Below are 21524 nucleotides of genomic sequence, written 5' to 3'. Positions count from 1 at the left end.
CATTAATGCCTTATATAATACACGACGTCACTTCTGTTAAGGATGCCAGGCACAGTTAAGAAAACAGTGCACACACTGTGACAACATCATCTTGCCAGTTGTCTACTGGTTATGTATTTACCTTTCAATAATTTAGCAAAATAGCTTTAATGACATTTCTACTATATAATACAAATAAGTGTTTAAGAGTTAATAACAACTGGGGTTTGATGAGAAACACAGTGAATTGAGAGATTAACTGCATAATTCTATTAAGGAATAAAACTATGACTAGTGTTAGAGTAAACACAAATAAAGAGAACATACTTACCACCCAACTTGCTTATTTTATCTTTGGTCAACCCATGAGCCACTTAAAGTATAGTCTAACTTTGATTGTGTAATCATTTGTATAATGGATTCTTTTCTCCTCCGCATATATATTGAATTAGTTAATTGGACCTTGAAATACTGGGGATGGAAAATGTATCTGCTTACTGTGGAGAATCTAGATGAGTGCATCTGTCCCATATAGATCTTATAAAGAGAACCTCTTTGGGGTAGGCCTAAGAATATAACATAAGTGCATATGTAAGAATGTGCTGATTATTACAAAATCGTATCGGACTAAATTTTTTGTTTGGTTTTGTACTAGCCTAAAAAAAGACAAAGCAATGTAAAAAAATAATGTAAAAATAAAATGGCAATTTATTAAAGGAACCAAAAATCATATAAAGATAAGCTGCATGCTGTTATCTGTGATTCAATTACATTCACAATATATATGTACATATTCAATTAACAAAAAAAATAGTTTTTTTTCAATCAGCAGGTATTAGGTATTTCTTTGAGTTTATGACCAAGGGTTTCTTTTAAAGCCTGTGTTGTTAAGAGTTTAATATTGCATCCTACTGATTAAAGAAAACAAATATCTATGAATATATATTACTTCCAATCTTTAAGAACATGTATGTTCTCCATCTTATTGCCACTTTGATTGTATTCCTCGAACCTGCTTTATTCATCTGAAAAACCTTTAAATTCATCATCCATGTTGTCGCTGGACTGGAATAGCTGCCACAGGTCCAGGGCACACACAGAGGCTTTTTCACACTGCTGTACAGCATTAACAGGCGAAAAAGAGCTCAAGGATTCTTCTTCCTTTTTACTGGATTGTATATGTAGGCCTGGTGTTTCCTTTCTTTTTCTCGGTCTGACATTTCGAACCTTTCGCTGCAGTGAACTAGAAGGGCTGTCCGAGTCTGGCTGAGGTTCTGTACTGGCTAAAGGCCAAAAAGCTGAAGCTTCAGCTTGATTTTCCTGCATGCTGTTTGTGTACATTTCACTGCAGTTAGTCCTTCCTGGTATGGATTCTACATTTCCTTCACTTAATTGTTGAGTTGGGTTTTTATCGTGGTGTGTCCTATTTTCAAGTGTATAAGAGGCATAGAGCTTCTCTCCGCCGAGTAAAGATCTACGTTCATATGTTCGTATAACAGGTTGTGAGCGGAATTCCCACTCAAAAGATCCACGTTTGGATTGGGACCTCTCTGGAACATCAGATGGGTCCAGTAAGCTGTCTCTATTGCTCCATGGGAACTCACATTGGCCCCGGCTGCGTTTACGAACAAGCTGAGTTTTATCTCTGGTCTGGTCAGACAGAGGCTGTTTAGGTGTAGAGTCCAAAAGTAAAAATCCCTCGCTCCTTGGTTTTCCATCACCACCCACAGCTTCAATGTCATCCTTCATCCCAAACATGGTTGATGCATGCAGGATTGGGGTGGATACACTGCATTTCACCCTACAAAAGATTGACAGAACATTGCTTAAATAACTTATACTAATAAAAATAATCATGGTCATGGGTTTAATAGAAACGTAAAAAAAAACAAGTTTATGGGTGATTCTCACGAGACCATTGAAACACCACGGCACTAATGATTTTAGCTTTAAAATGTGTAATATAGTAACATTAAAAAGCACCAGAATTAACACAATACTGTGTTCTACCTTGCACAATGTGTGATTTCAACATAAGAATTTATAATTGTACATTTTATCTCATTTTCTGCTGAAATTCTCATTACCACAATGTGTCCGGCTGTGTTTGAACATGCGTTATGTTGTAATTTAATCAAATTAACACAAAAATATTAAGGAAAAAAAATAAATGGATGTTTTGCTAGACTACTTTAGATGACAGAAAAAATATTTACTGAATATTCATGTATAATAATAATGAAGAAAAATTAGGAAAATGATGTGTCCATGCCTGATGTTCTCATCCTCCGCAACACTTTTTGAGAACAGTTTAAGCACACATACAGAATTTTAATAAAGTTTGATTTTGAGTGACCAAGCACATGGACCAGTTACTTCAAGATGGCTACCAGGTAAGATCATTTTTTTACATTTAATTTGAAATATTGTCTTGTCAGAATGCTTACACGACATTTTGATTATCATTACCGCAACAGATGCTTATTAAATGTTAATTTAATTAATAGAAGCATAATACTTTGACTTTAAATGCATGTGCAGAATCTCCAAATTATGTTCTTTCAGGTTTGTCATGTCATTTTGAAAATATGTCAGTGTTGATGTTTTCTGACTGTTGCGGTAATGAGATTTTTAAGGCTAATTTTTTTTAATTATGTTACAAAAAGTGTTAAATGATAAATAAAAGTTTTTAAATTAATGTTCCCATTTACTCCAGACTTTGTTTTTCAATGTCTGGTGGGAAAAAAGTAAATTTAAGCAATTTTTACATTTTCATGCTTGACATTTTTAAAACCAAGTTTTCGTGAGAATCACCCGTATAGGACATTTAATGTCACTTCAAAAACGCATCTGATAAATGCATAACTGTAAATGAAAAAAAAAACAAAGACCTTTGTTTGTACCTTTTAGTTTGTGTGCTGATGTTTGTAAAATCACATGTGAGTCCCGCGATGACTTGATCCACAACTGCATATTCCTCACTCTTAGAGAAAGTCTGATGTTGCGTGCCATCAAGGTGCTGAAGTTGAAGAGGTGACAAAAGTGAATACAAAGTGAAATCCTGCTTCAACTCAAAATGTCTAATATTAACAACAGTCAATAATCTGTTGCTCATGAACTATAAGACACTTACCGCCTTTAGGTTGTCGAATTTGACCTCACAGCACTCACAGTATCCTCCTTTCCTTTTCTCTCTCCCTTCATGCACTTTTCGTCTATCTTTCTTTCCTTTAGCAGCTCGTTCACCCCCAGACCTTCAGCAAAACAACAATTTTATTCAAATACACACAAAAACAGAATGATCACACAATGACAAGTTACAAAAAATGGACTGAATATGAGGGCTGCAAGAAAATTTCAACACATTTGAGTACCCTGATGTTTCGTTCAGCAAAACTCTACAGAGAAAAAAAGCAATATCAATATTTTCAAAATGAAATCATACATGATTTATAGCAGTTGTCTCATTTACATCCTGGCCACTAGATAGCATTATTCTTATCTTTAATCTTAAACAGTGACAGGAAGTACTATCATAGGGTGTGCCACAAATGCTTTGCTTTGGTGGTGTGTTCTCAGTGACAGCTTTCCAAAAATTATTTCCTATTATGATCCTAAAATAGGAAATAGCCCAATATTTTGCCCCGCTTTACAGCATCGCATCCCCCGGTATTGTGATATGTATTGTATCTTGATATTCTTGATGATACTCAGCTCTAGTGAATATGCCACAATATTGGGAAATTTTGTAAAAAAAAAAATAGAAAGAGAGATACATCTACATCTGTAAAAACTCCTCAAACAAGTTTTTAGTCTGCAAACAAGTTTTGTTGTTATCATATTGCCCCTAACTAGGTCATACTAATGCTCACAATACCTCTCATCTTTCAGTTTCTTCTTCCCATCATCTTTTCCATGGTCCTCCACCAAGAATGGACTGCAGGGTGGAGCAGACTGTAGGTTGCACGCCGGCATTTTGGACATATGGAGGTAGATAGGTCGATAATGCCTGAAAAATCATCAGACTGTTATGGATCTGAAACACCCAGTTTTTGCAGATCTAATTTGATCAAATCAAACAAATACCTGCTTGAGTCTTCTACTTTCACAAATGGACGACTTATTCTACCTGCTGAAATGAAAGAATGATTTTATTCAACTGAAGCATATTATTTGTTTTTTCTTTTTGATGTTATAGAAAAGAAGACTTCTCCGCACTTACCACCGTGTCTATGAAATGTATTTTTCTCCGTGGGTTTGACTTTGGCCTGCAAAAAAGTTAGAAATAATTGAATACTCCCTGAAAAACATATTATACATAACGTAACATAAAAAGCTACATTACATAACAAGCTAAAGACTTCAGCAGAATTTGAACATGCATCATTCAAAAAATCTGACACATTGTGCACATATACGTCACATACACAAACCACCTAAGGAATTTAAATTAATGATAAACAAGGTAGATGCCAACATTCACTTATATGAAATGATAAAATGTGATAAAACATTAAGTTACTCACAGCTCCTTTTATGACTGGATCAGCTGCTTTCATGGGAACGATCTTTGCTTTTTTCTTGTCAATGTACGAAATAACATCTGTATGGAATCAAACATATTACCCTCAAACCTTAAGCGATTAGTTCACTTAAAAATTAACATTTGCAAAGCGAACATGATATCAGCTAAAATGTTCTTTACTGTTCTGCTGAAGAAACAATTTCAAATACACAGATCATTTAAATGTCTCCTTATATAAAATACCTGATTCAATACCTGAATGTTTGACTTCAGGCAGACAGGCGGATGACATAAAAGTACGAAGAGAGAGATTTGAAAACAGAATCCTCCGTATGATTTCTTAAATTGTTCTCGTAGTAATTTGATGTCATCCGCCTGTTGATTCTTGTGGCTCTGTATGAAGTCAAACACAGCTAATATCTCTAATTAACACACTAACAAGCTGAAGAGTCAAATTATGTGTTGTATATAAAGGTATCTCAAACATTTTGGGAAGGGGGTAGATGAGGAGGACTGTAGTTGGGAAACAATGATCTACACCTTGTTTCACCTGAGGGTAAACTAATAACAAAAAAAAGCAAATTCTTATTTTTGGGTGAACAATATTTTAAGCTAGCAGAAAACACAAATCACAGTTTAAATAAGTGAAACATCTTGAAATACATATTATTCTGCCCTTGTCCAATATTTATATAGCTGGGCAACAAGCATCTATCATTTCCCTAACAATGCAAAATGTTAATGACAAAGGTGTTAATGTACCGTCAACAAGAAGGATTTTGACACCCCATTCAACGGCATTAGCCAAGATTCCATTCATCTGAATGCGTTCCTTAGATGGGACAAATACAAACATAATTTATTCAATTGTCCACAGAGCTCATTTACAAACATACAAACGAGTTGAAAAACAAAGTTGGACTCACTTGTTCCTTGACTACTTTCTCTACGAGTGACTTTCCTCGACTTACAGTTGCCTGTGAAATGCCAACACAACACAAAGAAAATAATGAAACACAGAAATGTTTCATAAAAAAGGTTTTAACTCTGCTTTAAATAAAATATTAGAAACATTAACAAATACTAATTTAAAAAAGATAATTATCACACAACATATACCTAAACATAAGTAAACAAACTCGTTTGACGCTCCTTGCTACTGAAAGTGTTAATCAGTTGAAACATAAAAACTGACAAATGCTACAAATAAATAAAAATTTATAAATAAAAATGTAGTCAGGAGGATACAAATTTGTATATAAATGCAAGGGGAAGACGCTATTATGACTTTAAGAGCTATATAACAAAATAATCAGAATTTTAATTTTCCTGATATTTCCTAGTTTTCTATGACAACAAAAACTATGAAACAACATTTTTTATCAAGTCAAGGAGCACAAAGCATCATGACTAACCGTGTCTGTGGCTCCCTGTGAGCTTCCTCTGTGTCCATGGCTGTCCCTCCTGCTGCTGGGATGAGGAGAGCTGACACCTGAATCCGGGCTGGGCGCTGGCGAGTCCAAAAGCAGACGCTGGGCATATCGAGCCTCTGGTTTACTGGACACAAGATACTTGATCTCCTTACTGAAGAACTTCTCCACTGTCTGATAAGCACAAGAGTTAAATGGGATTAAATTAAACTGAAGAAATGCAGAAGATATTAAAATATGTAAAGCAAAAGTAATACAGCACAAGTGTGTGGATGCAGAGCAGATTGTACATTTATTAGAATGTCAGGGCTCGCAAAATCGTGAATTCCTGTCGGGCTACCAAAATGTATCTCCGCCCTGCCCGTCGGGCTATCTTGGGGAGGAAATCATATTTTAATGTTTTTCCTTTGTCTCAGATTTAGTTTTTTAGGTAATTATATTGGAGCTTCTCGGTGAACTACGGGTCTGTGTAATAAATGCGGCTCCATCTGAAAGCAGCTGATGGCGATTTACTTCTAATCACGGAACCAGCTTTACTGAAGACACGCGCATGATAATCACAGTCGATTTTTTGCACAGCCCTACCAAATAGGTAAATAAATACAGGAAGATTTGTCTTTGAAGGTGCCGTAGAATGTGAAACTGTATTTATCTAGGCATAGATAAAACATAAGAGTTCTGTACATGATAATGACATATTGTGAGCCTCAAACACAATTGTTTCCTCCTTCTTATGCAAACCTTGTGCATGCAAAAGGCAGGTGGAAAACAGGCCAATCTCAACGTAACACCAACTGTGACGTTACAGTCGCGATGTATGCCCCCAACGTTATATTACACATTAAATTAATTAAAATGTTGTTACAATACTAAAACGAAGTTGTAACTGCTGAGTTAGCACTTTATGCTAGTTAATGCTATATGCTAGCAAAGCATTTAGGGTGAAGTTCTACTATTGACTTTACAGTTACATTTCGCAGGTCCATACTGAAAAAACACAAAATTTACCACTCAGCAGCACCCATTAACAATCTCCAAACAATTGATTTTTCCTGAAATTCCCTATCTTCATTTGACACAGGTTCAAACATAAGGTCTGTTTACACACACATAAATTGTAAAACAGCCAATAAGAGCAGAGCTCAACATTATAATTTATGACCCTTTCAAATTAGGTAAAAATAGACAAAATCATTCTTGGGCAAATCCTATGGTTGTAAATGGACATGTCTCTAAATAATGCACTTAATAAAGTCACATACCTTCTATGTAGGGCTGCACGATAAATCGCATGTGTTTGTCATGCGCATCACGTCAGTAATGCCGGTTCCTTGATTAGTATTAAATCGCCATCAGCTGTTTTCAGATGGACCAGCTTTAACCCCCAGGGGTCCAAAAACGCGGGGACGCGTTTTGACGTGTTTTCTCCTTATCATAGCAGAATCAACTTAAAATACTCCACCATTAATAATCAAACACTTACGTGTTTGACATCATTTGAAACTCTGAAGGGTCCTCTTTAATTAGTTCACATTCACAATAACAAGAGATCTTTGTGTTTTTGTCAAATAAAGAAAATAAACAGGGTGCGCATTCAGACATTTCTGTCTCCGCCAGCTGTCTCTTAAAACACGTTACAAAAATCAGTTGAAACTCCGCGAATACTCGTCACACAAACATAATACACATATCCAAAGAAAGCCTGAAATGTCTACTTTTAAACAAGCTAAATATAATCAAAAACAAATATTTCCTGTTTATATAATCTGCATTGAAGTAAAGAGAGTACAGTTTTTCCTGGCTGAGCTCATTATCTCTAATGCGGCCACGCCCTCAGGCTGTTGACATGGTAATGAAGAGACGAGTCGAGCAGTTCCAACAATAATAAACAAAGCGTAAAGTTTTATCAGATTTAAAGACTTTACCGCATGTTTGGATTATAAACTTTATACACACACGTGAGGAATTTCTTCATTTATGTCTGGACATTTAGGAAGAGAAGCGTTTATCTTTAACGTTACCTAAGAAGAGGAACGATGGAAGACGCATTGGAGAAGGATATAACTTATTCCTGAAGAAACTGTAAGTCATTTGCTATCATGTAATATGTTATGGCTTGTGCAGTTCAGCCTACATAAGCAACATTAGCAGACTGCACGCTTCGGATTTAAAAACGTTCGCATTGTTTACAAACGAGGGCGCGTGATTTCACGTAATGGCGGATTTCATTGATACATGCTGTAACAGTGTTAAACACAGTTATTCACTTATATCCTTCATGGAAACTTTCAGTAAGCCTGAACTGCTGTATCTTTTAAGTGTGTGCTGTAATATGATTCCATGTTTACATGCTTATTTATAAACGAGTACGCGCGTGATCACGTAAAGGCGGATTTCATTGTTACATGCTGTGTACAGTGTTAGACACAGTTATTCACTTTCATATCCTTTATGGCAACTTTGAGTAATGCAGCTGCACTGCTGTATCTTTTAAGTGTGTGTGCTGTAATATGATTCCATGTTTACATGCTTGTTTACAAACGAGTAAGTTACACGCGTGATCACGTAATGGCGGATTTCATTGTTACATGCTGTGTACAGTGTTAGACGCAGTTATTCACTTTCGTATCCTTCATGGCAACTTTGAGTAATACTGCACTGGGGGATCTGCTGTAATATGATATTGTTTACATGCAACGCATTCCATACATTGCGATTTACACGCGACACCGTTTTATTATGAGCTCCGCGTTGTTTACACGGAGACGCGAGCTCGCGCACATCCATTTGCGATGTGTTTTTAAAGTTCATACTCGCTTACAGAAACGTGTTTAAAACAGAAGCTAGACGATAAGGGGATGGGCATCTGAAAACAGTCATCTTAAAACAGCTTTTTATATAACTAATCATTGCAGATGTTTATTTGAGATACTAATTTAGTTTATAATAGTTTATCTGAATGTAGTGCTATCATTTACCCATCAGTTATGTATGTAAGGGTATTTCTGTGGACAATTTGTGCTGACAGCTGTTCATAACTGTCTTACAGGTCTGCATCCCTCTCATCAGTACAAAAGTAGTGGAAAAGTGGAAAAACATATTCACACTCTTTGGACATAAAGTTATATGGTAACATGAGCCACATGAAGTTTACAGCTCTGTTGTTTATCAGTTTCTTATACAAGTTCAGTGTTTTAATAGGGGTTGTTTCCAAATAAATTGAAAATGTCCTACTGACCTTCATTTCTATTTTGATTATATTGTTAACTTCTTAATAAACCTCAAACAAACATGTCCATTTGTCCTCACATTCTTTACTGTAGTTCCCTCCTGCCTCATTATTATGCAGCTCATTATGCGAGCCTTTGTTTGCTAGCTGTCAATCAATCCTTCTCGCATACGGCCACTCTAAACAAAAAGTGTCTTACAATTTCTAAAATAATTTATTGGTTTATGTGACTGAGTAGGCAGGATGATTTTCACATCATTTTAAAGAAAAAACTCTAGACTACTAGATTCTGTTTAGGAAAGTCTTGTTAAAACATGTTTAGTATGGGTTTTGTGAACTTATATCAGTGACTTAAAATTTTTGCTTTTTTAAAAACCACGCATAAACCTTTTTCTCTCAAAAATACAAACATGTACATACATGTAGCTCATATAATATTTTAGCCCAGTTTGTGCTGAACACAGTGGTATGAGACACTTGCCATTATTATGTTTTAAAGCAACTGAAAAAAGACCAAATGTAAGAGCATGTCAGAACCTCTGAGAGTGTCCCAAAATGGTTGGACCCCAGAGGGTTAACTGCACAGAGCCGTAGTTCCCTGACAATCGGGGCAATTTCGCATTAATTATCGCGGACGTATCGCCTGCGATATGTATGCGATATGGCCCAAATTGTCAGGGAACTACGGCTCTGTGCAGTTAATGTCGCGCCATCTGAAAACAGCTGATGGCGATTTAATACTAATCAAGGAACCGGCATTACTGACGTGATGCGCGTAGTATAGCATGCGATTTATCGTGCAGCCCTACTTATATGTAGATATCAGAGAACAATGTAACACATCATTTCAATGCATTTTTAGCACCTTTAAATTTGTGTATGCATGCACACATTATTTTTACTAAATATGAAGAGTTTGGTTCCAAAACGCGATAAACGCCATTTTTGAAAAAAATGAGTTACTGCCAAAATCAGTATTATATCAGGTCAGTAGTTAAAAGTAAATTCTTAATTTTACGCAAAATCCAATATCCGCCGTGTTATTCTGTCATCGTTTCTCCATTTTTTCCCAATATGCGATAAACGCCACTCCCCCTTTTTTACAGAACGCAATAAATCCATTTCTGATATTACAGCCCACCAGCCACGCAATGTAAACAAACAATGGCGGACACGCTGAGTCCACGGAGTCCTAGTTTTCCTCATCTTCTTTGTACTTCGTGATCAACAAACAAAACAAAATAATACTTTAATTGCATCCCTAAACCTGTGATGGTTTTCTGTGATGGGAAAGAAACGTAAGCCATCAGCATCTAATATTTTCCCTGAGAGGCACTCGGGAGACGGTCGCTTGTTCTCCCGACAGCATCAAGCTTCTCATGCTAACACATTGACCTCAGGGCATCTTATGAAAAACTTTCCATAATTTTACTCAAAGTCAACGAAAATCGAGCAGGACCAAAAACATTGTACAGCTGATCTCTGTGAAAGACGTTAAGCGACGACGTCAAGTAACCGCAATGACAGTGATCTTAATATGACAAAGTAAGTGTTTTGATTAATGACATTAATGTTTATATTTTTAATTAGTGTGTACAACTAGTCAACTAAATGAATATAACATGGCAAAGATGAATGCACATTTATATAGGCTATTGATTCAATAGATTTATAGCATTTTGAATAAAAACTTGTCATGGATTTATTGCATTTTGTGGAAAAAATAATCCGTTTTGATAATAAATCTTTGAAAATCAACTTATGGATTTGAATTTTTTATGTTTTTATAACCTAAAGATGCTATGTGAAAGTTTGTAACAGAAAATAGTTGTTTTCATCTTGTCACTTTCTTGGTATAGAAAACACGTTTTTACCAAAATTTGTCAAAATGGATTTATTGCGTTTTGGAACCAAACTCTTCATATGTTCTTGAAATGGAAATAAAAGTAACCACAACATTCTTTTAAGATATTAAGGGCCAGTTTTACAAGCTGGTTTAGGCAGACATGATATGCATTATCTATTCTGAAGCTTTATAACAAAGTAGCTTTGTTTATAAACACTGTCTGTATTTGTAAACAACTAACTTTACATGTTATCATCATACAAGATATAGAGTTACCGATTTGACGTGATCTTGCTTAATGGGTGGATGTTTACATTTAAAGCAAACTACTTACCCCACCAAGATTTCTGATGTCGTTTTCTAAGGTTTGTGTTCTCCTATTCCATGGCAGATCAAGGTAAAATATTCTGCCTTTGAAGGGTTTGTTTTGGAGAACATCACAGGTTGGTTTAATTTTGCTTTTAGATGATGCAACAATCTGTTCCAGTTTTGTATCTGTTATTGTCAACAAAATACAAGACTTTAGAGGTTTCAAAACATAACTGTGACACAATGGTAATATAAACTTAGTAATTAAAGCAATACCACGGTAATGATGACTGTACTCGCGTACTTAAATGATAATCCAAAACTTTAAACAATACAGCGGTACGTTACATATCCCAAAACATGTTATTACCGTATTAACATAGTATTTATGTTAGTAATAACATTAAACACAATTAAATAAACGAGTTATACATCACCTCGATCCTTACACCTGGAGAAAGATTCGTGCCTCATAATGTAAAAGTTACAGCCCCTAACGGTTACCAGCCTAAACCCAGCCAGTAAAACCTTCAACACAGAGCAACATTACTTAAAAGTGGTGGTTAATTTTAAAGATGCAACGTAAAACAAAAACGACGTTAAATTAGTCTAGTTGCTTTTCTGTGTTTATAAATATCTTCATAACAAACACTCGACGCGAGCCCTTTCTATTTTCCCGCTTCCCAACAAAATCTGATGTCATCCGGCAATTCACGCAGGCAGATTCGATGAACATTTTTTTTTACAAATTTGTAAAATACATCGCATAAAAATGTTGATAAATTAAAAACAGTCATTATTATATAGACAACACGGATTTTATGTAGAATATAACATTTTAAAGTTAAATACAGTGTGACAATTGACTCCGATACCGTGACATGACCTTGCGTGTTCAACGGCATCGAGTGACGAAATTTAAATAGCTAGATGTCGAATCTGCTAGTATGAAATTTACACTCAATGTAGACGTCACGTGTTATGTTAGCGCAATGGCGCACACTAGTGTAACAGCATGAAACTCCAGGCTGATCATGTTAATTTGTCAAAAACTTTGGATTGCACTTTTGACACCGTAAGATGTGCCGGTTTAGTCGGATTTAATAATGCGATAATTCGGAAAGACAACGGCTGTAGCTGATGAAACTCAATGTAGTAAAGGGAGTCAGTGATTATGTGCAGCCAGACTCAACACTGACATGTAAGTTGTTGAAACAAAGTTAAAGGTGAGTCAATTGAAGGTTAATTTTTTGGAACATGGCTATCTGTTTAAAATATACCTTATTTTAAATAAATGTTGTGAACTTTTAATTCATCAGAGGTTTTGACATGGTCTCTCAAAAAAGTTCTCCAACACCCCCAGAGGGTATTACACCCTTCCAGCAGATGGTGGCGTCCTGCTCCGGGGCAATCATTACATCGCTGTTTGGTACGTGGGTGTGTTCAGATAGCCCTGAGCTCGTTTTTTGGGTTTAATTTAATTTGTAAAGAAGTTGGTTATGAGACTATTAATGTACTCTGGATAAATACTGTAAAACATTATTTGAAACATGTTTGAATGAAGATCAGAATGCCATAAAACATTTAAACATGCCTGACAGTTCATGTAACTTATATGACAGACAAAGCATTGTGTATTGAAGATATACTTCGCAATAGTCTATGTGTCACCTGTAAATAAAATCCAAAGCTTAAAGCATATAAAATTAAAGCATGATTTGTAAATCTAGGTTGTTGTTTTTTAGTCACACCTCTTGATGTTGTGAAGATCAGACTTCAAGCACAAAGGAATCCTTTTCCCAAAGGTAAACATAAGCTATTGTGTTGTCAAATGTTTCTGTATACACAGACATAGATGTGGTTCAAAACCTTGATCTTTTTTTACCGACAGGAAGATGTTTTGTGTTCTGTAATGGTTTGATGGATCACATATGCGTCTGCGAGAATGGAAATGGTAAAGCGTGGTACAGAGCACCTGGTCATTTCAATGGCACCCTGGTAAGCTAAACCATTTCAACATAATGAAGAGTCAACATAAAATAACTCATTTTAATTCTGTAACTTAACTGTATCAATTAGAATGAATTACTTAATTATTAGATTATAAGACTTTAACCTGGATTTCACAGAAAGAGTCACATTTAGATCCATTATTGTGACTGCATCATATCTTTTCTGTCCCAGGATGCCTTTATTAAGATAGTACGTAGGGAGGGAATCAGATCTCTATGGAGTGGCCTTCCTCCAACACTGTAAGTGTTCAGATTTATTTGTGCATTCATTCGATGTGTTTACTGCTCTCTGACCTTTGCTGGAAAACACAAATTAATGTTTTTCTTTGCAGAATAATGGCAGTGCCTGCAACTGTGATCTATTTCACGTGTTACGATCAGCTGTTTGCTGCTTTCAAGGTCAGGATGGGAGACAAAGCAGACATGGCTCCGCTATTGGCCGGTGCTATTGCGAGAGGTAACATTTAACTCTGCTGATTAAGTGTTTAACTTTCTGACTTACTCTGTCAAAGTGTTTGGGTTCACATAAGTTTGCTCTGTTTGTCTATCAGTGGGCTCAGTCACGGTAATAAGTCCCCTGGAGCTGATCCGCACAAAGCTTCAGTCTGAGAAACTTTCGTACCGGCAGCTGAGCGATGTGATCCGGTCAGCGGTGCACAGCGAAGGCTGGCGATCTCTGTGGAGAGGCTGGGGTCCCATGCTGCTCCGAGACGTACCCTTTTCAGGTGATTCACACAACCATCTGAAGCATGCAGCCCTGGTTAAATTGCTGTAAGACTCGTGAAGACACAAAAAGCACGGTTTTAGGCTGTCACAATGATTAAATAGGCGTCTCATCGTGATTGTTTGACCTCATCGCGATGATTTCAGATCAGCACAATGATTGCACATCTCTCTAAAAAACACAAGAGGGAGCCGCAGCGCCTGTATAAACGAGACAGCATCAGATTACTTTTAAATATGTGTTATGTGTATTAATTTTTACTGCCAGATAAACCTTGCAAAAGATTTAATTTAAATAATCACAAAATGTGTTAAAATGATTTCATAAACAAAGAAAAAGCAATAAAACAGCAATTAATCTGCATTACCGGCCAAGTAGGGCTGGGCGATATATATCGGGGGATTCTCATGCATGTTTCATCAGTAAAGCCGGTTCCTTGATTAGTAGTAAATCGCCATCAGCTGCTTTCAGATGGAGCGGCATTAACTACACAGAGCCGTACTTCACTGACAAGCTGGGCCATATCGCATTAATTATCACGGCCGATACGTCCTCGATAATTAATGCGAAATTCCCCCGATTGTCAGCGAACTACGGCTCTGTGTAGTAAATGCCGCTTCATCTGAAAGCAGCTGATGGCAATTTACTACTAGTCAAGGAACCGGCTTTACTGATGAAACACGCATGAGAATCCCACAATATATGTCGCCCACCCCTACGGCCAAGCCATAAAACAGGCAATTAATCGTCATAACTGTCACAATTTAATAGGCAATTAACTGTCAGACAAACTTCAGCCCTAGTTTTAACCAACCACACATACAAAATAGTCACTAAAAAGTGAGATATTTTACATTTTTGCTCCTATAAATGTTGCTCAACTGGTATAGCGTGATGCTACCAAAGAGTAATAGGATCAAGTCCCAGATGCTTTGCATAAAAGCCTTTCCCAAATGCATAAATGTAATCTATAAACAAATTAAATCCACGTAGGTGAGAGCAAATATATGATGTGACGGTGTTTCCCACAGATCTGAAATGTACTTGTGGTGGTACCCGGTGAGAAGGGCAATCATTACCCACCGACAAATAAAATGGTCCTACTATACATGTGACAAAGAACTAGTAATGTGTGACACAACACAATTCTTTGATTTATTGAACATTTATATTACTTTCACATTATAGTTCATTAATCCAACCACCCCAAACTTTTTTTGCCATGAACAAAGCTGACACTTTTTGTCAAAGCACTACAAAAACACTTTACTTTGCGCGCTAATATATGTAGCAATTAGATTACCTCTTTTATCAAACTCTATTGAATAAAATAACATGTAAAGTATATTAATGATAGACTGTTCAGGTCTATAGATTATAAATGTGACTGTGTTATAATGGTTATAATTCCTATTAGATAGAAAAAGAGGCTCTTTTACAGCTTTTGCTCTATTTCTCTCTTGCCGATTAAAAAAGCTAAATTCACTCATAATTTCAGATTCAAAAGTCTTCTTGCTGTCCTGGTGACAGGTTACTTTACATTACAGCTTTGCGTTTTTTTAAAGGTGCAGTGTGTAATTTTTAGAAAGGTCTTTTGACAGAAATGCAAAATAATATACAAAACTATATAATCAGGTGTGTATAAAGACCTTTCATAATGAACTGTTATATGTTTATTACCTTAAAATGAGACCTTTTTATCTACAAACACAGAGGGTCCCCTTACATGGAAGTCGCCATTTTGTGTTGCCAGTTTTCTACAGAAGCCCTTAAAGAGTAACTAAACCCTAAACCAACTTTTTTTAGTTAATGATCTGTAAGAATGATGCTTTATTAGTGCTGTTCATTGATTTTAGTACGTTTTTTGACATTTGGATATAAAGTGTTTCAATACTACAATATATGGTGTAAAAACGTCTGAGTGGTGCCCTCTTCAGGTTGAACGGTGGCTACTGCAGTTGAATTTTCCTATTGGATGTTGGGTCCAAAAAATGACTCGTGACGTAAGCAGATTCAAGCTCACCACGCCCTTGTTACGATCTCACCACACAATTGGTACAAGCTTAGTTCGTCCCCTCTATCTCCGTTGGGATCTGCCCACTTTTCTTGCGATTTTCAAATATTGCCAGTGGGCGGAGTCAGGCTCTGACCAGGGGTTTAGTTACGCTTTAAAGGACAATTTTTTTGTCTCCGACAATGAAATGTTTGTCCGGTGGCGGCTACCGTAGCTTTTTTATGTGTTTCAAGCGAGGGGTGAGCCATGGACTAAGCCGTTGGTTGCAATTCACAACCTCACCACTAGATGCCGCTAAAATTTACACACTGCACCTTTAAATCAGCTTGAGCTTTGCTCGTTTAGTCCAAAGGGCTTGACATTAGCATTGCTTTTTTTGCTACCATCTCTGTGCAAGTTTTAGAAAAAATATGGTTTATTAATAATAATATTATAAAAAATTGGAGAAAAAAAACAGCGTGTGGTCGTGACTTTTTAAACAAGAGCCATTTTGAATTTGCACCCCTCGGAAGAGCAGTCACAAGCCGCCACTGTAATTTACCAAGTAAAGTCAATGTGTGGGAAACACTGAATGATACCATGAATATGCTAATTAGTGCATGACGTCTCCCATTTAGTGACTCTCTAAGCCGGCTTCTTTAGTTGCTTTTTATTGACAATAGCTGGCAACACTGGTTAGAGTATCTGTGCTTATTGGACAGGAATCATCTGCATCATTTTGGGTTTAGCCCAAGTATACATTTTGTCATTGGCAAGATGTGTGCTTACTATTTTATTTGCTGTCTGTCTAATTCATCTCTTGTGTTTGGTCTGTCTTCTCTCAGCTATGTACTGGTATAACTATGAGAAGGGGAAATCCTGGCTGTGTGCTTACTACAGCTCAAACCCAACCTTTGCCATTACATTCACAGCTGGTGCGGTGTCTGGATCGGTGAGTCTTTGTAATAATACAGGTGTATCATCACGCTTTATCCTCTCATATAGTGATATGCTGTGTATAATGTGGCCAATCATGTTCCTGAACACCTGCAAATGTAGTTTTAGTGATCATATCACTCACTATACACTTGAAACAAATCATGCATGTCAAAACAAATGTTTCAAACTTTGTTTTAAGCTAGCTATGGATAAAAAAAACATTGATGAATTGTTGTACAATTTAGAAAATGCAGTGCATATCTACATGTGCATGGTCTTGGAAGGTTTGACATCAAAATACACATCACACACATGAGGAGATGCAGTTTACACTTTCTTCTGTCTTATGCTCATTCATTTGACTTCACAACTGACAGAAATGCATCATCTATGTACACTGTTATTGTTTTAGATTGCTGCGATCATCACCTTGCCATTTGACGTGGTAAAGACGAGACGACAGGTGGAACTTGGTGAAATGGAGGCAATGAAATGTAAGCATCAAAATTTAGGTCATATGAGATATGCTGTTGTATTTTCATGTGTTAAAGGGACAATAAGTAGGATTTCCCCCATCTGGTGGTGAAATTGTATTTTGCATTCAAACGAATAGTGCTCTCTAGCGCCTCGCTTTTCCAAATGCGTGTTCCAACTACGGTAGCCGTTATGTACTCACTGATCTCATTGTCATGTGTTTCGAATGAAAATGTGTTGCGGTAGGCTAGTGCTTTTTGTCCCTCTCTGCTATTATAGTTTTTCAATATGGCGAAATGACATGGAAGCCTCCTACATGTAGGACTTACCCGTTGAATTTAAATAAGAGAAGAAATTCTAAGCTTATAAAGATGATCATCGGCAGAGGTAATTTGACACAAATGAGGACATATTTATGAATAAAGACATCATTTAATTTTATTATTATTTTGACTAATAAAATACTTTAAAAAAAACCTACACATTGTCCCTTTAAAGGTGCATTGTGTAACTTTTAGAAAAATCTCTATATCTCTATACATAACTATATTATCAGTGGTGTATAAAGACCTTGCAAAATGAACTGTATTAAGTTTATTACCTTAGAATGAGCCGTTTTTTCGACATACACGGCTGGTCCCTTTACATGGAAGTCGCCAATTCATGCCGCCATGTTTCTACAGTAGTCCTAAACAGACTACTGCTCTACAGAGCATGTTTGGTCACTACATTGTCTCAGATGATGATGTGTTTGTCCTGTGGTGGCTACCGTAGCTTAACTTTTTATTTCGAAAGGGAGGGGTGAGCTGTGAACTGAGCTGTTGGTTGCAATTCATAGTATCACCACTAGAAGCTGCCACAAATCTACACAGTGTACCTTTAACTCTTTCCCCACCATTTGAGTTATCTTGTCAATTAAGAGAAAAATTTGCATAAAAAAGTGTCTCGAAGACTTTATGATAATCTGCAATACCGCGATTATCCACTAGATGACGCACTTACCCAATTTATGAAAAAACTGAAGAAAGTGTTATTTACTCATTTTAAACTCTGTGTATGTTTTGACAATCGTTCTGAATCGGATCTCTTACAAAATTCCTTCACAAAAATGCAATTATTTCAGCTTTTTGCAATTTTGTTTAAGACAAATACCCTTATTTAAGAGTTTATAAGCAGATAAAAAAATATAGATTAACAGTTTTTTTCCTCCTGTTTTGTTTGTTTATTATTTTTATTATTATTTTTTGAAAGCAGAGGGTCTGTTCTTTTTTATTTGATATATTTGTATGTTTATATATTTTTAGAAGAAAATTTTCCTGGAAGGCATTTTGTGAAACTTTTGTGAAAATCACAAAAAAAATGCTAGCGGGGAATGAGTTAATGAATTAACATTGGTCATGGAAAATCATGGGTCAAAAAAAGGAATTAAAAACCATTGGTTAAGTTTGGGGATCTGTAGTTAAATAATTACTCAAGCTTTGGTCTTAACACATCAGAAGTATTAACATATTTTCTGTGTAGTGTCCACACAAGTCTCATCCAGCACATATAACGTGATGAAACGGATAGTGGCAGAGAATGGCATATCTGGACTGTTTGCAGGTAAATGTACCGTCTATATAGTTTTTTGTTTTGTATATTTAACACTACCATTTTATAAAAGCTCTTAGCACACTAGAATAACTGTATTACTAAGCATAAGATGTTATAAGACAGGTTATGATAACTACCACTAGATGTCTCAGCAGAACAGCACTGATCTCCTCTCTCTCTCTCTCTCTCTCTCTCTCAGGTTTTATGCCCCGGCTGATTAAAGTGGCACCTGCGTGTGCTATAATGATCAGCACATATGAGTTTGGAAAAGCTTTGTTTCGCAAACATAACCAGGATAAAGAGATCACGACCAGACTGCAGCCCAGTGCCTGATCCATCACGCACATCTGAGATGCAACAGCTCTGCAGAAAATCACTCATCTCTTTATCAGATAGCTTTGTTTGTTCACACATTTTTCCCTTCATGTGTGACTTTTAGCTGTCACCCATCAATTAGGTGAGGAAAGGAGGAACACGCTGTTTTTTTTTTTTAATAATGCACCTTACTTTTAAAGGAGAGGTACGTTTAATAGTTTATTAAATAATTATTTGTATTTTATTTATTGATTTGAAATACAAATCACTGTGAAAAAGGTGACATTTTTGGATATCCATTTTATTCCTGCTAGACAATTGATGTCAGTCATGTTTATGAATGTAATTGATTTTATTTCAATGCGATGGAACGCTTTTTAATTCAGTTTTATTGTTTTAGTTGTCTTTTGATTGGTCATTTCACTAACAGTTGTTTAACAAAGTTGTAACAAAGATCTATTTTGTTAATAGTGCCAAAATCCCTGAAACTCGTGTAACCCTGTTATGTTAAAGCCCTATTTGAAGTGTGGATATTTAAGTGTGGATATTAAGACGTTAAATCTAAAAATAAAAATGATTTTTTTTATATATATAAAATAGTCACTAGTTTTTCCGATTAGATATCTAAAAAAGCCATATTCAGTAAAAACCTGTCTTTAGTTGTTTAAAAGAATGAGACAAAAACAGCATTCAGCTAAGATCTGATTTACATTTTCATTTATTGAAAAAACATGATGATAGAAGAGGACTTAAAATTAAATATCACAGAATAAATTAAGGCTAAATGATACTGAATATATGATATTCATCTCAGTGTGCCTTCATTGTGCTTACAGCATTTATTTCTGTCACACTATAACAACAGAAAGTTTGACTTTGACAAATGAAGCTTAAAGGTGCAGTGTGTAATTTTTAGAAGGAGATTTTGACAGAAATGCAAAATAATATACAAAACTATAATATCAGTGGTGTATAAAGACCTTTCATAATGAACCGTTATGTGTTTATTACGTTAGAACGAGACCTTTTTATCTACATACACCGAGGGTCCCCTTACATGGAAGTCGCCATTTTGTGCTACCATGTTTCTACAGAAGCCCTTAACGGACAATTTTTTTACTAAGTTGTCTCCGACGATGACATATTTGTCCAGTGGCAGCTACTGTAGCTTCTTTATGCATTTCAAAAGCGAGGGGTAAGCCGTGGACTCAGCTGTTGGTTGCAATTCGCAACCTCACCACTAGATGTCGCTAAACCTTACATACTGCACCTTTAATCACCACATCTGATTTAAGAAAGCCATGAGGACAACATATTAAAAAAAGGCATTGAATTAAAGCAGTATGATTTAAAAAAGCCAACTTTATCATTAAAAACCCAAAACAATGCCTGTGTCAGCAAAACACGAACACAGATTAATGTACTGGATTCCTTCAGTCCTACACACATTCAGTGCACATTTTACATCAGGCAGTACTAAGGAATTAAAAACCCTTTTCATATAAAGCACTGAGAACTGGCCTCTGAACAGTGTAAAACATGCATTTTACATGTTAAACACATTGGTGTGTTACAGAAATAAATCGCACACAGGCAGACAAGACATTCTTAAACATTAAGAACACAGATGCAAGACAACATACAATACCAACAAGACTGTTTCAGTAATGAAACCAATAGGTATTCTGCATATGCACCTGAATCTGGAATGCAATTACGCAATATAATGAATAACCATACATATTTCTGAATGTTAAATTATTAAATTGTTAAAGGCCTACTAGCATGCCTCATAACCTTATAAACTAGTAGTTAATAAATTTGACTAATAATACTTTCGTACTTGTCAGCATTCTATTTTGATTAATAAAAATATGTATTTTTTATTTATAAACCAAAAAAAAGAAATTTCTTTCCAGTCTAAAGTATTTTTGTTTTTATATTGTATGCACATTAGCCACTATCTGAATGACGGTGGGAAAATATGCACAACTAATACCCTGTGTTTGATGAATATGTAGTGATGAATGTGAGTATGTAAATCAGAATCATAAATATGCATGAGCGCTCCACGTAAGAGGGCACTTCTAGTGATTCAGGATTTCTGAATACAGAGTGAATCTTAAAACTCTTCATTTTTAAAGTATGAACATTTA

General features: G+C 35.9%; 2 protein-coding genes across 3 annotated transcripts; one reads left to right on the top strand and one right to left on the bottom strand.

Annotated features, from left to right (window-relative positions):
- Positions 1 to 671: 671 nt before the first annotated feature.
- Positions 672 to 12129, bottom strand: dbf4 (DBF4-CDC7 kinase regulatory subunit). Its single transcript, XM_055211060.2, has 12 exons — positions 11756 to 12129; positions 11344 to 11504; positions 5920 to 6108; positions 5431 to 5481; positions 5267 to 5336; positions 4506 to 4582; positions 4202 to 4247; positions 4066 to 4111; positions 3857 to 3988; positions 3113 to 3233; positions 2883 to 2998; positions 672 to 1780 (listed from the first exon to the last, which is right to left on the bottom strand). Exons 1-12 carry the CDS (start codon positions 11790 to 11792, stop codon positions 997 to 999), a joined length of 1830 nt encoding a protein of 609 aa, XP_055067035.2. The 5' UTR covers positions 11793 to 12129; the 3' UTR covers positions 672 to 996.
- A 175-nt stretch (positions 12130 to 12304) lies between these two features.
- slc25a40 (solute carrier family 25 member 40) lies at positions 12305 to 19544 on the top strand. 2 transcript variants are annotated; one of them, XM_055211064.2, is made up of 11 exons: positions 12305 to 12519; positions 12640 to 12747; positions 13064 to 13123; positions 13210 to 13316; positions 13503 to 13570; positions 13663 to 13787; positions 13882 to 14055; positions 16893 to 16999; positions 17399 to 17480; positions 18982 to 19062; positions 19253 to 19544. In XM_055211064.2, exons 1-11 carry the CDS (start codon positions 12459 to 12461, stop codon positions 19384 to 19386), a joined length of 1107 nt encoding a protein of 368 aa, XP_055067039.2. In that variant the 5' UTR covers positions 12305 to 12458; the 3' UTR covers positions 19387 to 19544. The 2 variants fall into 2 exon arrangements, with proteins under 2 accessions (XP_055067039.2, XP_055067040.2); XM_055211065.2 differs by having other exon boundaries at positions 12350 to 12544; positions 12638 to 12747.
- Positions 19545 to 21524: the final 1980 nt, after the last annotated feature.

The sequence above is a fragment of the Misgurnus anguillicaudatus genome, chromosome 10 (assembly GCF_027580225.2).
Source record: "Misgurnus anguillicaudatus chromosome 10, ASM2758022v2, whole genome shotgun sequence".
NCBI lineage: Eukaryota > Metazoa > Chordata > Actinopteri > Cypriniformes > Cobitidae > Misgurnus > Misgurnus anguillicaudatus.
This window is presented reverse-complemented; position numbering and strand designations above follow the sequence as displayed.

Bases quoted from the DNA above. Each gene is read 5' to 3' on its own strand.
- dbf4 (XM_055211060.2), bottom strand. From the start codon at position 11,792: ATGAGGCACGAATCTTTCTCCAGGTGTAAGGATCGAG. The intron at 5,337-5,430 runs GTGAGTCCAACT...GTCCCATCTAAG, and splicing joins AGAAAGTAGTCAAGGAACAA to GAACGCATTCAGATGAATGG. The intron at 3,234-3,856 runs GTATTGTGAGCA...GTTTTGCTGAAG, and splicing joins AAGAAACTGAAAGATGAGAG to GTCTGGGGGTGAACGAGCTG.
- slc25a40 (XM_055211064.2), top strand. From the start codon at position 12,459: ATGAAACTCAATGTAGTAAAGGGAGTCAGTGATTATGTGCAGCCAGAC. The intron at 12,520-12,639 runs GTAAGTTGTTGA...AATTCATCAGAG, and splicing joins GCCAGACTCAACACTGACAT to GTTTTGACATGGTCTCTCAA. The intron at 13,788-13,881 runs GTAACATTTAAC...TTTGTCTATCAG, and splicing joins GGCCGGTGCTATTGCGAGAG to TGGGCTCAGTCACGGTAATA.